Genomic DNA, 18053 nt, shown 5'->3' with positions numbered 1-18053 from the left:
CTTAAGTGCACCCATTTTGAATGCTTTCAAAATGTCGTATCTACATATATATTACAGGAAAACATTATTGTGTATTTTATGTTATGGACTACCAAAATAACCCCAATACTGCTAACATTTCAATGTACGATAATACCATTTGGTACACTTAAAGGTCTATTTTCATGCTAACCAATCATAAAGTAAAAGGTAATAATGCCCGCACATTTTTATTTCAATAAATGTCAACTTTATTCACGCAATTTTTTTTTTACATGTGATTTTTATTACGTATTTTAAAATTATTGCATTTAAATTAATTGTAATTTCAATTAAAACTAATGTTTCGGAAGCATAACAATAGTAACAAGTTAAATCTTTACATTTTTTTAAAATAACATACACAAAAAATCAGTGGTCCCAAATTATATATAAGTATCGAATAAAGGATATTAAATAATACAATATTATGTTCGAGTAGGTATAATAACAGTTTTTGATAATATATTATTTTGACCCTTAAAGCTAGATTCAGACACTGTGGATTTCGTGAATATTGCACCGCGCGGAAATTGATAGTTGTTCAGAAAGACGCGCTTTCCGCGTGGAAACCTACCTCGGAGTTTCAGTGTTAACTAGAAGTCGATAAGTGTGATTAGTGTTTACTATTCAGTGGCATTCTATGCATCTGAATCTTAGTTTGATACAGTGGTGCATAATCTGTGGCTTTCCATGCAATTTGTTATAGCCCATCGAGTGAATGAAACATGGGAAAGTATCTCATATCATATCTTAATAATTACAATTAGTTATCGCATGCTTTGAGAGTAAATCAAACCAGTGAAAATGTGAACGGTGTATTCATTCATTTGCCTATAGTATGCGTATTGCGATACTATTATGTAGATAAGACAGATTGTTTTTTTTTTAATTATTAATAACCATGTCGTCACTTTTTCGTACAAGGTGGTTGTAAGTAATTTTGAACAATCACAACCACCCAGGCTTTGAGATAAGACAGATTGTTAAGATAAATTATTTGTTTAGACTCAGATAAAAATATAGTATAATACACGACACTTGTAGTTCTTATATAAAAAAGATAAATTAGTACTATTGATAAAAAGGTTATGCATTCCTGTTTTAATGTATTTTTTACCTAATTTAAACAAACGTTGGTTCACAGCTAACTCCCACCTTAATTTATGTTGAAATAACTTGTAAAATATACTAAAAACCAGAACATTAAATAAATATAAATCTTGGCTTGAAGGGGCTGGAGATAAAAGTTTCAGTTGATTGGGTACCTAACGTCATGCCGTAAATAAGGAAGTTTTGTAAATAACAAAGTACGTACCTGCAAGATTTTCTTCGGGAGGTTGCGGTCATCCTCTTCGGTGATTTGTGTTCTGTAGGTCGGCCGCTCGAACACCGGTGGGTTGTCGTTTACGTCCCGTACATGGATTATCACGGTTGTATAGTTCTCTTTGCGGTTTTCTAAGGCGGCCAATCGTAGCTCGTACTGCAAAACAATGAATAAATTTATATTTAGTGAAATTGAATTTGAAAATGGAACACGTGCGTTGTTAAAAAAAACACATCTTTTCGAAAATGGAATTCCTAAAAAATAAAAATCTACGGAAAACGAGCCCCAAAATTGGGTTGATTCAAATATCTTACACAATTCTTTATCAAATTCTCTGTATACATCTGTGATACTACCATTTTGAACCATTTAGTACAGGGGTTCCCAAGAGCGTGTAAAATAATAAACGAAAGGTAATTAAATATAAATTTTAATTTTAATTTCAATCTAAAAATTTAAAAAATAAGATGTAATGGTATTGACATACCTAATATAATGATTCATTACATTTTATTATCTGCAGCTGACTGCTTGTGTTAATAGAAGTCGTTCTAAGTTTATCCTGATTCTTTTTATTTGTTTATCTCAGTGATGCCAGATCAAAGTGAATTTCCATTTTCATGAGATTTTTATGTAAGTAAATACAAAGTGGAAAAAGAGATAATGGAAATTTCTACCTCAAATGACAAAATTATGGATGAAAACGACCCGTCATAAATTTTCCTCGCAATCTTGTAAATTCTGATAAAAATAATATTTTCTTACATAATATGTATATTATTGAAAAATAATACCTATTATATGAAATATTTTTCAGAAAATTCTAATTAAAAACTAAAAATAAATTATGTTTACTGATGGAATTAGATAATTTTTTTCTCTAAAAAATGTTAAATTTTCACTTTAAAAATGTACCTATCTCATTTTCTTCTTGATTATAAATGTGCTAAAAATATATTGGAAAACCCTGAATATTAGTATGTTGATTATATTTTTACGATATTCTTTACAAAGGAATTTATATTACTGCGTGGGTTACTTAGGTACTACTTAAAAACTTATTGTTATAGCTAGTTTCCAATTGAAATATTTATGTAACAGAAAATATTAAATGGCTAGATTTTTTCGTTTTGTGTTTAATTGATTTTTTAGAAAAAGTATTTAAAAAATATACAATTTATAATACTAATACGTATGTAACGGTGGTGATAAGGTTGAAAGTATTTAAATTTAATCTTAAAGGTTTTTCGTTTAGATAAAATGATTCTAATTTTCATAGAACCTGGTAAAGTATATGTACCTAGTCAAAGATTATATTATAACCAAACAAACAATGGTGAAAAGACTCTCATTTCTACTCATTTCGAATCTACAGTGTCTACAGTTAACAAAAACCTTTTAACGCAGGTCTAACAATGACATCCTCATCTTATTTTTGAAATACATGAAAGAAGAAACTAAACAAATAGTTTTTTTCTTACGTAATAAGGGTCTGCGGTTTTGATGTTTGCCTCTCTGAAGAACACAGAAATAATTTATTTTTTAAGAAAACCTCTAATTAAACTGGAATTATATTTTATTGCATTGTTTATTTTACCCGCTGGAGCTGTTTCATCAAAAGAAATTTCTTTGATGCAATAAGAGGCTATTGAAAGTATTTTCTTAATGACAAGTGTCAAAGGCATTCTCATCAAAAGCGTTCATGAAATATTAATGTTTCACAAAATTAAACAAAATATCTTTTTGTAGCTCAAGCGAAGGTACTATTTCTATTTAATAACGCTTAATTATTCTGTCTACTGACAGACTATGGGAAGTAGGCATCTCACTATATTGAAAATAATCTTTTACCTTAAACATCGCTCAACAATATTTACATCCAAGGGAGTGATGAGATTATTATGTGATAACATTTTTTTATTTCTTTCGAGAATAGGATCATCGCTACGTTTTATAATATATTTATAATATAATTTTATTACTATTGTCTCCTAGAAATAAAGGCAAATTACAAATTTCCAGTGGCAAAAACCCCTTAATAGGCAATAATTTAAACTTAAAGCTTACTTTTTAAGTCTAACACATTCAAATTTAAATAACCTTTTGATATTTAATTGATAAAAAATACCAACAGTAAAGTTAACAGACCTACGCAGCAGATCCATCCGTCGCTAATAACATTTAAAAAATTTGGGTAAATAATAATATATTATAGTGTATCTAAGTTAATAAATAACACATGCAAACAAAGGCTTTTTATAATGGCGTTTGCGTTTGCCTTGAAATCTGACAACCGATAATTAAATACTATATAAAATAGGTTATGCTTTTACGATAAAGTTTACTTACATTTACGCATTGTATATTTTATTTTACGCACATTAAGCAAACTCTAGCTGGGTTACCGTATAAGAAGTCCAACTAGTGAAGCTGTGGAATTTTTTAGCACAAGTTCGATTCCCAGTTCGAAAACCCTTTTTTGTAAAACATAATTTTAAATACACACAATTTGTCTTTTTTATTGAAATATCTTTTATAAAAAAGTAAAATAAAGTAATGTTGGTACGACCGCGTTACAAATATCCGAGTTCGTGAGCAGACACAACAGCCTTCGGTGATTGAAGTTATCACGAAGAGACGATTCACGTGGCTGGGACATGTATTCCGGATGCCGCCAAAGAGTGCGGCACTTCGTACCCTTGTGGCACAGCCTCAAGGGTTCCGTCGCCGTGGCCGGCCCTCCCTCACCCTGCAGCGATGCTACAAAAGCGACCTACGTGCTGCAGGTCTGACATGGCGGGAGGCACAGGAGTTGGCGATGGACCGAGGGAAGTGGCGCCAACTTGTGCTTGCCCTATGCCCCAATGTTGGGACGTGACAGGGTGAAAGAAGATGAAATATGACTGTCCATACTCATGATGATTATTACTGCGTCGGTTTATAATATCTTGTGTCCTGAGTTAGAATCCCGGGGCCGGAAAATTCACACGTTGTTTATCAATATGACCTAATAGGTTGAGCAAGTGGCTTACATCCATTTATGTGTATAAAAAATCAAAAAAAAATCTGTTGATACAACCTCCAACTTTTTCTATTACCTACCACAGCGTACCTTCATTGAACAAGCATCCTTTACCACATGGCATGTTTATTCCTAATCAAAACATATGGATGGAAATTGTATAAACACTAGAAATAATCGTGAGCCATTCGGCCAACCCTTTGGATAAGTGCAGTGGATCAAATATATACTGAAAAAAACAATATATACATATATGCGTGTGAAACATTTAATAACGTATTATGGAAAGGTGCATGTTGGGCATAATGTGTAAGGACAATAATCCAAATAAATTGGATATAACAGCAAATAGTTTGCTAAATGCCTAATATAGTTCGAAGACGAGATAATTTCTGGACTAAATAATTATCCAGTGGTTCCCAACAGCTAGAAATTCTCCGAAAGGTTGACCTAGTGGCCGTTGGATTAATGAAATACAATGGAAAAGAATAGAATTAACTGACGAAAAAAACTAGTCCAACAGTGGATTGATTACGGTTACAAATGATGCGATGATCATTTGTTTGGTCAGCCAGATTTACTGACGGTTGAAGGCTTCCCCTACCTCTCTCTACTCTTTTCGGTTCTTGGTTCTTCGTTCCCCTGTATATTCACCGAACTTAACAAGTTAGTCGATTCAGTGAGTTTTAGGGCGTCCCTGTGGTCGTTTAATGCCTCTTAGGTACCACTGTATGGCAGCATTTGCTCCATGCTCTAGCTCCAGCTCATTGTCAATTCAATATCTCAGCGTCCTTGGTGACCTTTGTAATATCTCTGTATATATATATATATTTTGCTTCCTTATCCTTTGATCTCCTTTTTGACGTTTCAGCATGATGCCCAACATGTACCTTTCCATACCACGTTTCTCTACTCATAATTATCGGATTTATCTTACATTAAAGGTTAATTTTTATATGTATACGTGAGCACTGGTAGTACAATATATTGATTAAACACCCAAATGCGCCTCATTCCAGTTTGGTTCTGTGAAGAATTTCGTCATAAATACGACCGTCAAATGACATATTTGTCAGAGATAGATATAGTTGTTGAACCAGTCGATTTGAGTGACATTGATGAGGATCGCTTTTGGTTAAGCAGATCAGTAAAGTTGATCATTAATTTTATCTTCGAGACATCATTAAACCTACTTTGCGGCTTTCATTTATACGCTCTCGCATCGTGTTCTAGATGTTTTCTATAGGACAATGTTCTCTGCAAAGCGCAGATAACTAAGCTATTCGCCGTTGATAATAATGTTAGATATTAGTTGAACACTTTACGATTCCATAATGGAAGGTTACTTTTAAAAATACAACTCAGGCGCCCAATAGTTTGTTTTATATAGTAGGTATTTTTGTTTCTATTTATTTAGAGGTAAAATATTATTCTTGATTTTATATGAAAACAAGGGTTCACGCAATAAATTTAACATGACAGCCTCTCTTGTGAGTCGTTGCAAAATTATTTGTAAACTCACTCACTCGTTTCTCCGCAAGATGGAACTTAAAGAGGGCATTCAGCGAGCGTTCTTTATGGAGGGAGCCGTTTGAAATTCACGTGCACGCCTCTCTCGTCCATTGTTGACGAAGATTTCGTGCATCAGGTGCAAACGAGATAAAAATTTGTAAGTATCTGTACCCGCGTAGGCTATTAAAGCTCTTCTTCGAATGGAATTTAAAGCAGGGTAACTATCAACGTTGGAATTTTTCACTTGGAAACTATGCATTCCGTGCTGCATTAACGACAAACAACCACTTCGAATAAGCATAAAACTTTACGGTTATACCAGTACGAAAATCAATTTCAATATAGAGAGATAATCGCGAAAACATTTTGAATAGCTTGTTCAATGACTCAAGTAACCAAGTATCTTACGTAGTTAAATAAACATACACTTAAGTATTATATTTGTAATATTTTTTGGGATAGCTATATCGTTACGCATTAAATAGGGTGGTTTATTTAATGTGGAATTCCTTGACTAATGTATTTAATAAATGTAACGATATTATGGCATTCATAAACGAAGCTCAAGTAAATATGTGTTAGATGTTAAAAAATTGCGGTGTCGTACTTCAAATGTGAAGATCTTTTCACTTAAAATCTTTGGCAGTTTTATATTACCGTTTGATTTATATAATAAATTTATTAATAGTTTTCGTCTGTTCTATGTACTTCTCTCTGCCATGGGTACTCTTAACTTAAAGTCATTTACACTCGGTCAAAGCACATTTGACTGCGTGCTGATTTCAGTCTGAGGTAACTGCTCCTTACTTGCTGCACTTTAAAACGTTGGGCCTCCTGATATGCCTGATAAAGACCGGATGACTTGTGGAGCGTTTGGTTTGGAGAGGTCTATATTTTGTTGTCATCTGTTTGTACGAATAGTAGGTATATTTGTAAAACATTCATGCTTAATTTGTCATGAATATTATTCACCGTACTTACCTATTTTGAAAATTTCTGACAAAAAGCCATAAAATATTTTTCAAGTAGGTACTTACATCAGACGTATGATTCCGCCTTTAGATACAAACTACGTCTCTCATTCTTTTTTTTTACTTCATAATCATCACTATAAATTTACTGCTCAATGAAGGCCTCTTCAATCTAATTTATCAATCTTATTTCATTATAATTCATATGCGTTGCGTTGTTAATTACTTCTGCACGACTTAACATTCAGCGGGCTCTATATCTAATTTTTAACATTCTTTCTACATATTGGGTATCGCTAGTTATATAGATTTGTCAAGAAATTGTCTCTTTTAGAAGCTGTGTCTTTTCTATTTGTATATTAGGTTATAATCAAACACTATTACATTACATAGCTTTGTTTGTTTCCATATTATCAAAGTATGTCAATTATAAATTGTTGTTATGCTAAGCATGCAAACCACCAAAACTTAGTAGGTATATAAATATGATCCTATTAGGATCGGACATGGTCGGGATATAAATAAACAAGGATGGATATTTGATTGAATTGTATAATATTATATTTAATATAAATGCTTAGTTTAAGAAGGTATTATAATATTTAATTTCATCTAAGAACCTTCTATAAACGAGTTTTAATAATTTTATCATTGCATACCCGATTCAAGTCAAAATGGAGCATTAATTTTACTAATGGGAGTCGATTACCACAATGAAAAGTCTACAGATTATTTTAATTTTATTTAAATGGATAACTTTAGTATGTCTAACGAAGTTGTATAAACTAATAAATACTTGTAATACTGTTTGTAATACCACACATGCCCTGCATAATTTATTTGTTTACATGATTGTTTGGTTAGAAGAAAAATAATAATTTGACAGAAAAAAGGCATTATGTTTTATATGTGTCTAAGTATGTAAAAGATATGGTTATTAACACCAAAAGCAGGTTATTTTAACTAAAATATATTATAATAGGTTACAAGTAAGATTGATAGCAGACAAAGTTACAACATTATGTGTCTTTTTTGTACATTACGAAACAAAAATTGTCTCATTTAATGATGAATTAATAAAACTAATTAATTCTTTCCAAATACAAAACTCAGATAATAGTTATTTAACCGTAATAAAAAGTGCAAGTATTCTATTAGATTCAATTTGGTACTAGAAAAATTGCAGGACTATGTCGGCTTTCTCCTTGCAGTTCTCAATATGAGAGTAATATAAGCGTTTGTAGAAAAAAAAATATTATACATCTCGTATGTAAATAAATACTAAAATACTTAAAAATATGACTCAACTCAGTGAAGTAGTAGAGATATAAAACTGTGCTTAGTATTTTAGCTGAAGAAATATGGAGAATATAATAATATTTTTTTAATAAATGTAGAAAACTAAGACGAAAAAAATTCGGCATACTTCTTTGGCGTAACAAAACAAAAAATAACAAAATAACTCCAATAACTGAAACGTGATATTGGCTTTTGTGATGAAACATAATAATTATTATTGTCTTCAATTATTATAAACCGCTAATAAATAAATTGACATGGGATATACGAAAATAATATCCTAAACTGTAAAAATAATTGTATTTTTGTGTATGGAATGTCTAAATATTGTTAATTTACAACATACCATTGTCTGAATTATTTACCAACTCAACATTCACAAAATATATTATTTGTTGATATATAATTTTACTCATAAATAATACTTGCATAAATATAGCCTCAAATCTTAATACACAACCTTTACAATGAAAAATAAATATACACTCCAATATAAATAGAGTTTTATGAATATAAATTAACAGTGTAGAATGGTAGTCACCAGAAATTGGTTTATAAACATAATAGGTATATATTTTTATGACACAATATTGGTAATGTTTACAACACGTGCTGTTTACTTGCTTGTATTAAAGGACTATGCGCATGCGCATGTTCGCTTGAGAACGAAATGAAAAATGAATAATCATAATAAACGTTGCAACATTCAGTCTTTACCCAACCGGCCCAAGCCACAGCCTTCAATATCACAGCTGAAAATTGCAAATCTCCAGCATTTAGAACACCCGAACGTCGACGCGCAAAATAAATTATATTGCATCGGTAGGCAAAACTTCCGTCCCATGCCAAATTAATGCGTTACATTTGCGCGCGCAACTTCGTCACACGCCAAAAATACACTCTGATCTGTTTTCCCAAACGCGCTTAAAGAAGTATAACTTCAAAAATACGATACCTTCTGAAATACATTGCATGCGAAATCTATTTTTTATAGTGCAATATCAAAAGAACATAAAATATACCCTATACTTGATCGGGAATGAAACTATGTATATTTGTTATAATTTTGGAGGTCTCATTGGAAAGGGACGAGACCGCTTTATGGGTGACAGGTGTAGAGATTAAAGTCGGATTGGAGATTGCTCAGATTAATGGAGGAGCGAGAGTTTATTGCTGCGTAGCGGTATACAGTTGGTACGGGAGTAAATGATACAGGAGTTACGTTAGCGATCCGAGGCTCACGGAAGTGTTGCTGTAGTCCCAGGCATGCTGAAAGAATGCTTCAGGGCAAAACGTGTCGAGAGAGTGCGCTGGTCTGTGGCTCGATGGAAGAGATTTGATACCAATACTAAGATTTGACTGTTACCGAGATTTGATTGACAACAAGATTACGGAACTGACTGTAACTATAACTATATAATATATCAACTATAACTTGATATTTATATAAATGAATATTTAGTAAATTGTGACAGTCATTATTGATGTAATTCGCAATTGGCAATGGCAATGGCTGCATTTTTGCAACTGCGAGGCATTTCGATGACTAAGCCCTAGGTAGTTGAACCCCATCAAAGTATGTCACACCTGTAGATGCAACGATTGTTCGATAGTTAAATGACTCGCTGATTCTTACGTTGTCGAAATAACGCTGACAAGGCCTGAGGCCGTTGCCCGCTATATAATTATAATTTAAATACATATATTTCATTATCATAATATAAATATGACAATTAAGATATTACCATAAGATAATGTTATGACCTAAAATATTTTTTTCCGGATGCTTAAGTGAAATGCACAAGTTGGTGAAGGTGTCTGATCAACAGTATAATAATTGACAGTTTTCTTTTGAAGAATTTTATATAAAAAATTCCATGTTTGAAACTGTATTAGTCCAATATCAAATTAAAAAATGTATCTACGTAAATGTATCAAAAAACATAACAAAATTTAAAACAGCATTCTGAAGATATGACACAAATTTGTTTTTAGCATTCCTATGGTTTTATATTTTAAAGTGAATAGATACAATAGTCGACATAATTTTGAAATTTAATTGTTTGATTTGATGTAGTAAAAATAGTACAAATGTGGGTTTTAATTTTATTTTCAGTGGGATTGCGATTGGAAATTGTAATGCAAAAGTTTTAAAATAATTATATTGGTATCTACTTACTTATACAAAAAATCGTATTTTACATCAATATGAATTTTTGACAGTTGTACAGTAAGTGTTGAAAAGCATATTTTATAGAAAACTGATAAAATCAAATGCGAATAAAGAAAGAAAATTAATTGTATTTGGTTGTACGGATAGGTAGGTATGTAATAAAAAGTATGATATTGGAATAACAAAATAAAATAATAGTATTCAAGTGTGAAATGCCTACATTTTCAAACTTGTTTAGCGTAATAATATGAAGGATAATTTATTAGATTATTCACTATAGATATATTGTTCGAAAATGTTATTCATTTTACAAAAAAAACTTTATGCGCTCCTGGTAAACAGCCAACGTTATGAAATATTGCGTAGTCCGTACCTACTAAATTCAGGGAACACTCGTAACAATAAATTTCCAGCATAGACGGCGACTGTCTGAAATTTGCGATAGCTTGCACAATATTGACTTTGAAATTAGTTGCCATGGCAAGGGTACTGGCGTCGATTTGTCACGGAAGACCAGCAAATGGTTCTGTGCCGGGAAATTGTAACGTGAGAGAGAAAAAAACTATGTAGCTAAATGCAACGCCTCAAAGAGAAAATGGAGCGCAAGTCATGTGACATGAGTCAATACCAAAATAGTCCAAAAACTAACACTGTATGTAATAATTTTATTAAAAACATTGAACCAATTTATTTTATATTTTAAAACATCTTATATACATTTTAGAATCTAATATGAACCATCCCCCTTACGTTTACTTAGAAGTGGTTGTCATTATTATTGATACTACAACTTAATGTCAGTATTGGTCGCTATTTTCTTCTGTATGCTATAGAAAACCCCCCTTAACTATGTTAGTTTTAGAATCTCTTTTCACAAAGTACAACCAACTCAGTTAAAATCTTTCAACCGTTCTTTCCCTTTTCGGTATATTTAGGAGAAGTCTCTTGGATGATTGGGTATCTTCCATTTTTGAATCATGGTCTGGTCAACGGAGTCGTTTACATGTGTGACAAGCATTATCGAAAATTAACACAGTTCGTGGTTGTTATATAGTATTGTATATTATATAATATATATTGTTGCGAATATTTTATACGAATCATCTTCCCTTTAAATATTCTAAGTTTCCACTGATATTTTTGATAGGATTCATTCAATACTCCAATTCCGTAGATCAATCTTCTTTTATTCGCTTTATCGCTGGATTATTTCTGTAAGCCGAAATAGCAATTATTTGCCACTGTAATTATTCTACTATTTTTAGGGATGAAACATAATTCCAGATAAATATGGACTCACCAACTTTCTAAAGTGCATAGTCATTATTTTGTAGTGTGATGAGCATGAAAGAATATCACTTGTAGGCATATATTTTGTCTTGGAGTCTCATATTTTGGAAGCTTCTTCCAGTACGATAGATACTTCTTTGAAACCAGATTCTCAATTTTTAATAATATTGTATATTTAGACAATATTATTTATCAACATTGTTGGATATACGAGGAGAGATTTTATGGCATTATTGTTATGACCCCACTCCGGTTGCTTTGATTTTTAATCTCTAATGTATTTTCCTATCAACCCAACTCTATATTTATTGTGTTTCTTATATCTGTTTTATATTTTAATTGTTTTGAGTATATTATTAATGAAAATAAATAACTCTACATATTTCGAATGCAATGTACTATTATGTTATATGAATTATAATTTATATAAATTGGATATATTTAATATTTATTTTCTTGAGTCAAATAAATTGTTTAAGAGAAACTATAATAATTTATTGATGATATTACAAATTAGTCATTTTCAATATCAAAAAAAAAATATACATAAAAAAATGAAAATATTATTTGAAACAAGAGACAATGTGTCAACGACATCGTACAACCTCTGATAAGAATAGTACCAAGAAAAGAAAAACTTGAGAGAATATTTTTTTCGTAGTTTTGAAATTATGCCTCTCAGAGCCAGAATAAAATTATTCAGAATAAAGTTCTAATCTTTATCGTCATGTAACTAAAATCTACGTAATCTTCTGCTTGTCTTCAAGTTTAGTAGGTACTCTTTATCTTAAGTTTTCCCCAAAGAATAAGGAAAATATGTAGTTTGTAGCGCGGGACCTCTCGCTTGCCCCGAATACTTTCTCCCTCGCACCGCGGCCGTCGCTTACAGTCCACACGGGCACTTCCCATGGAGGCGTTTCCTACCTGCGCGCGCCGGCGTCTCGGCTGGCCGGCGAGGAGAGGGTCGCCCGGTTGGGAATATAAGGCGCCACACGGCCTTGAACAAATCAGTGAACCTTGGGCCAGCTTGGCCCTGACTTAGCATACTAGTCTTGCTTGGTTCTGAAAAAGATATACACGGCTTTCCGTAAACTCTATCAGACCACAGTGAGCTATACTTGCTGAACCCTGCTCAACGCAATAGTCTTGTTTACACTGAAAATGGTATAAGCGGCTTCCCGTAACCCTATCAGTGTACAGTGAGCTATTGTGGTGAGGTAGGTACGAGTTCAGGTTTTGCCATAGTTATACTTTCAAAGAATACAACGAACCCTTATAATATTTATTAAGGAAGTACCTACACCTACCCTTATAAATTGGCGCCCAACTAGTGGCTGAAAAATGAAAATGGCGTCCGTAAATCTGACAAGCGATCAGTTTAAGGATTTGATAAAAGAGCTGACAAAAGACGCAAAACATGGAAGTTTTGCGCAGTGTACAGCAAGATATGATGGGACCAACAATAGCAGCCAAGTGGAAGCATTCATCGCAACTGCGACTGTGTTCAGGACGATCGAACACATCGACGAGTATAATTCACTGATTGGATTACAGCTTCTATTGGAGAAATATGCTGCTACATGGTGGATGGGAGTGAAAGATACCATCACTTCCTGGGAGGATGCAATGGCGGGGCTTAGGCACGCTTTTGCACCCAAAAGGCACGCGTACAAGGTATACACAGAGTTATGCACGATCAGTCAGAAAGCAAACGAACTGACTGATCTATTCATCAACCAGAAAAGAGCTCTGTTAGCAGAACTCCCAGCCCCGGCACACGCGGAATCAGTGCAGATTGACATGATATTTGGTCAATTGCACATAAAGATTCGCAATGGAATGCCGCGAAACACTATCAAAAGTTTCGACGATCTCATCAAAAGGGCTCGAGAGATCGAGGACAAGCTGAGAGAAAAATCATACAAAATGCAACCGGATGAGAATCCCCACACGCCAGCTCCATTCTGTTCGTTGTGCTACAGGAAGGGACATCAAGCTGATACATGCCGGAAAAAGATACAGCATAACAGTAACCCAGCCGAACAGAACATCGAGACACGCATAGCCGACAAGTTTGCATGTTACGGATGCGGCAAGCCTGGCGTAATGAGATCCAACTGCCCGAATTGCCAAAAACAGAAACCATCACCACCGACAAAGCTAAGTTTCTATGCAGTTCATGCACAAAGACTATGTGACACCGAGGCCCGTCACCAACCAACAACCGCAGACACTCAGATGGCGATGGCCGACCTCTCAGCAGAGAAACCAATACCGAGTGAAGAGTTTGGAGTATACGGACCGGACATTCTCCTGAGCCCGATAACCGGTACTCCACAACGCCAAGTGGACGCAACGACCTCAAATCTGCTCAAAACTGATGCAAGCAGTAATGCATCAGGAGCTGTTTCACTCCAGGGGGAGGGAAAAGAAGAGCAACCAGTAGAACCTGCTGGTCGTCTCACACACGCAGAGAGAAACTACTCGTTAACGGAGTCAGAGAATGTTATACCCGAGATAGCGTCGAATCTACTCCAACTCACCGACCTCTCAACAGAGAAACCAATACCGAGTGAAGAGTTTGGAGTATACGGACCGGACATTCTCCTGAGCCCGATAACCGGTACTCCACAACGCCAAGTGGACGAGACAACCTCATATCTGCTCAAAACTGATGCAAGCAGTAATGCATCAGGGGCTGTTTCACTCCAGGGGGAGGGTAAGGAAGAGCAACCGGTAGAATATGCTGGTTGTCCACTCACACACACAGAGAGAAACTACTCGATAACGGAGTCAGAGAATGTTATACCCGAGATAACGCCGAATCTACTCCAACTCACCAGAAGTCTCAGACGCACTAGGGTAGTACATGACAATAAGCATGATAACAGGAAGCAATATGCCGACCACAAACGTAGGCCAGACCCTGACCCAGACCCGGAAGACACCGTACTGAATGCGTCACATGCACCCAGCAACGCATCGGAAGGCTTCAATTCCAAGCTTTCCCCTAGACGCAGACGTGGAAGACCGAAGAAAAGATCAACTAAGAACCAACATCAAGAGACAGATTCTGGATCTTCAGCGGGGCGCTTATCAGATCCAGAGGGGGAGATTGTAGCGCGGGACCTCTCGCTTGCCCCGAATACTTTCTCCCTCGCACCGCGGCCGTCGCTTACAGTCCACACGGGCACTTCCCATGGAGGCGTTTCCTACCTGCGCGCGCCGGCGTCTCGGCTGGCCGGCGAGGAGAGGGTCGCCCGGTTGGGAATATAAGGCGCCACACGGCCTTGAACAAATCAGTGAACCTTGGGCCAGCTTGGCCCTGACTTAGCATACTAGTCTTGCTTGGTTCTGAAAAAGATATACACGGCTTTCCGTAAACTCTATCAGACCACAGTGAGCTATACTTGCTGAACCCTGCTCAACGCAATAGTCTTGTTTACACTGAAAATGGTATAAGCGGCTTCCCGTAACCCTATCAGTGTACAGTGAGCTATTGTGGTGAGGTAGGTACGAGTTCAGGTTTTGCCATAGTTATACTTTCAAAGAATACAACGAACCCTTATAATATTTATTAAGGAAGTACCTACACCTACCCTTATAAGTTTTATTTAATAGCTCCATTCAAATTGATAAGACTTTCCTACTGTACTTTCCGTGGCAACACTTGGCCGTAATTGAAACTGCTTGATAAATCGACTCATACAAACGAGAGAGAACTTGTACTACAATAATTACGCCATTTGTTGCTTGTAAATAAGGCAGGTTTGCTTTGCGTCAGTGCATTTTAAGTATATTTTATTTATTTAGTAAATAATAGTATCCTTACATATTATTACTTTATAATATATTTATCTTGATTTATCTATCTGTTTGTCAGTAACGCATTAGTTAAAACTAATGTAAATGTATATTAATTAAAAGCAAGCTAATCAGAAGATGTATTAAAAGGGTTAAGGTGAGAGAAAACATACAGGTAAACGCAAATATTAAATTTGAAATGAAAATAAAGGAACTATTTATTTTAATCGGGTCGTGAAAGAAAAAAAATAATTGGATGCTCTTATTTAGCAGATTTTCTTAGTTAAGCAGATGCTAACTGTAAAGTACTAGCATATAGAGTATATAGAAAGTATTAAACGACATTATAATAATTAATTTGTGACCGATTCGTGGAAGGTATAAAGAAGTATGGTGTCGGATAGAAAACTCGATTCTGTAGTTCTAAAACAGAATCTTGCACGTGTCTTAAAATGTGATTTTATGTTTACATGACGTGGCACTACCATCTAGATTTTGTTTTTAATAATAGAGGAAAGTATTTTATTTTTATACTCAAAGTTGTCCATAATCATCGAAGAACCATAAAAACATAAAATACGATTTTCTACGCATTAAAATAATTGCAATCAACAAAATAACGACATAAGTACTTCATTCTTACGCTGTTGTTGATTTTTTTTTTACATTAGTATTATTTTATTATCAATTAAATATTTATGATTCATAATAAACTATTTCTTTTATTCAAATGAATAATTATTCACAAGATTTTGAGATTGTAACATTCCATATATTGAACATACATATACATATACATAGCTTGAAAACACTTCAGATATATACCCACTAGAAAAAATTAAATTGAAAAAAAAAAAAAAACTCGACGAGATTTGAATCCGTATAACCATTGGTGTCGCGCCAATCCGTGCATTAACCAATTATGCTACGAGCCTCCTATATAATGACAACAATTTAAACTAGTAGGTCGTACATAAAATTCTTATCAAATTGCGTTATTATTGACTACCGATTTTTGTGTATTACATCAAGGAATATTGATTACCTTAATTACTTATCGACGCCCAGCTCTCGCCATATATTTTAAGTTATAACGTCTACTTGAACTTGCTAACAGTTTTTAATGAACCATTTCTGTGATTCAAATGAATAATTCACAATATTTTGAGAATGTAACTTTCCATATATTGGAATATAGTTTTCTAGTGGGTATATATCTGAGGTGTTTTCAAGTTATGTATGTTCAATTTATAATTCAAATTATAACAGATAACAAAAAGTTGTGGATAGTCTAGTAATGGGAATCGAGTCAGTCGGTAGTGACTCAGCAACTTTCGTTCAATTAGAGGCAGTGATCCGTTTTCACTAATTAGTTAATTCGTTTAAGTCAGTTGGAAATATGGAGATATTGCGCAATATAATTGTAATACGACTGTCTATTTTTTTTAATCTACACTGTTCTTGATGTTATTGATTATTATTATGTTATTATCACTATTATTGAAGATACAATCATGTCATCAAGTCATGATTCATGAATCATAAAAAAACTTGCTTATGACGCCATGAAACTGTGTGTTCCATATGTATAAAAGCTGGTGATTATTTCATAGGCAGCCTATGACTATGATTATGGAATCGTAGCTTTTTATCAATGAAATCATGAGTCAGTCTTAACACAATTGCTTAGAATGACTGCTTAACGGGTAGTTTTAATCGATCGTACATGAAAATCGCACGACTAGTGAATACATGAATAAATCTATTGATAATATTTTTAATACTTATACGCTTTTACAGGATCTACACAAAACACAAAAATCACCGAATATTCGCAGTCATATTCAATTAAAAATATTAAACATGAATTCATTATGGATACTTAATGTAAGAAAAATCAAAGTATGAAAAGAAGAATTTTGGGCATATCGTGAAAATATCATAAATTAAACCAATGATTAAGGGGGTAATCAAGAGTATGTGGTGTAATAAGATATTGGAATGCCGATGGAATGATAGCACAGTAGTATCCACGGACACTAAACAACCAGATAGTCTTTCGAAAACCCATTGGATCGACTAAATCGTTAAGTTTAGCAGTGGCGAAGAATTAGCGACTGAGAAAAATGGCAAGGAGTTATGGAAAACTTTTATACAGCAGTGGATCAACACCTGGATTGACAGTGATGACAATAAATATGAGAACGTCCACAATTTACGATTATAATAAATTTAATAGAATTGGGTAAAAATTGTAATTACTTGGGTAGAAAACTTCATGTTGGTTTAAAAATGACAGTTTATTATAAAAAAAAACATTAATTGAAGCGCCTAGTTTTAAAAGCCCCTAAAACGGTTTAGTAGGTAGTTAGATGGATATTTTTGTGACCTATATGATGGCCAAAGATTGAACTTTAAAAAACGCCAAAATTCGTCAATACGTATGATAAAAAATTAGGGTAAATTTCAAAACCAAAAAAAAAAAAAATACATAAAGTTTACAGATTTAATAGATACGATTTTTTCTCATTTTTCTCAAAACTACCTAAAATCGTTTTATGGGCTTTTGAAACTAGACGCTTCAATTGATGCTAGTAAAAGCTTAGTAACGTTCGTTGTTAATAATATATTATTATG

The 18053-nt window shown here is 33.8% G+C and overlaps 1 protein-coding gene across 1 annotated transcript in view; it reads right to left on the bottom strand.

Moving 5' to 3' along the window:
• Positions 1–18053, bottom strand: part of LOC147066128 (neural-cadherin-like) — a 549013-nt gene that overhangs the window by 46421 nt on the left and 484539 nt on the right. Inside the window, exon 5 of the mRNA XM_085956145.1 lies at positions 1337–1501. Coding sequence (XP_085812271.1) covers positions 1337–1501 — 165 coding nt within the window. The remainder of the gene's footprint in view (positions 1–1336; positions 1502–18053) is intronic.

The sequence above is a fragment of the Rhyacophila brunnea genome, unplaced genomic scaffold (assembly GCF_057557595.1).
Source record: "Rhyacophila brunnea isolate RB1 unplaced genomic scaffold, BYU_Rbru_1.0 scaffold_5, whole genome shotgun sequence".
Classification (NCBI taxonomy): Eukaryota; Metazoa; Arthropoda; class Insecta; order Trichoptera; family Rhyacophilidae; genus Rhyacophila; species Rhyacophila brunnea.
This window is presented reverse-complemented; position numbering and strand designations above follow the sequence as displayed.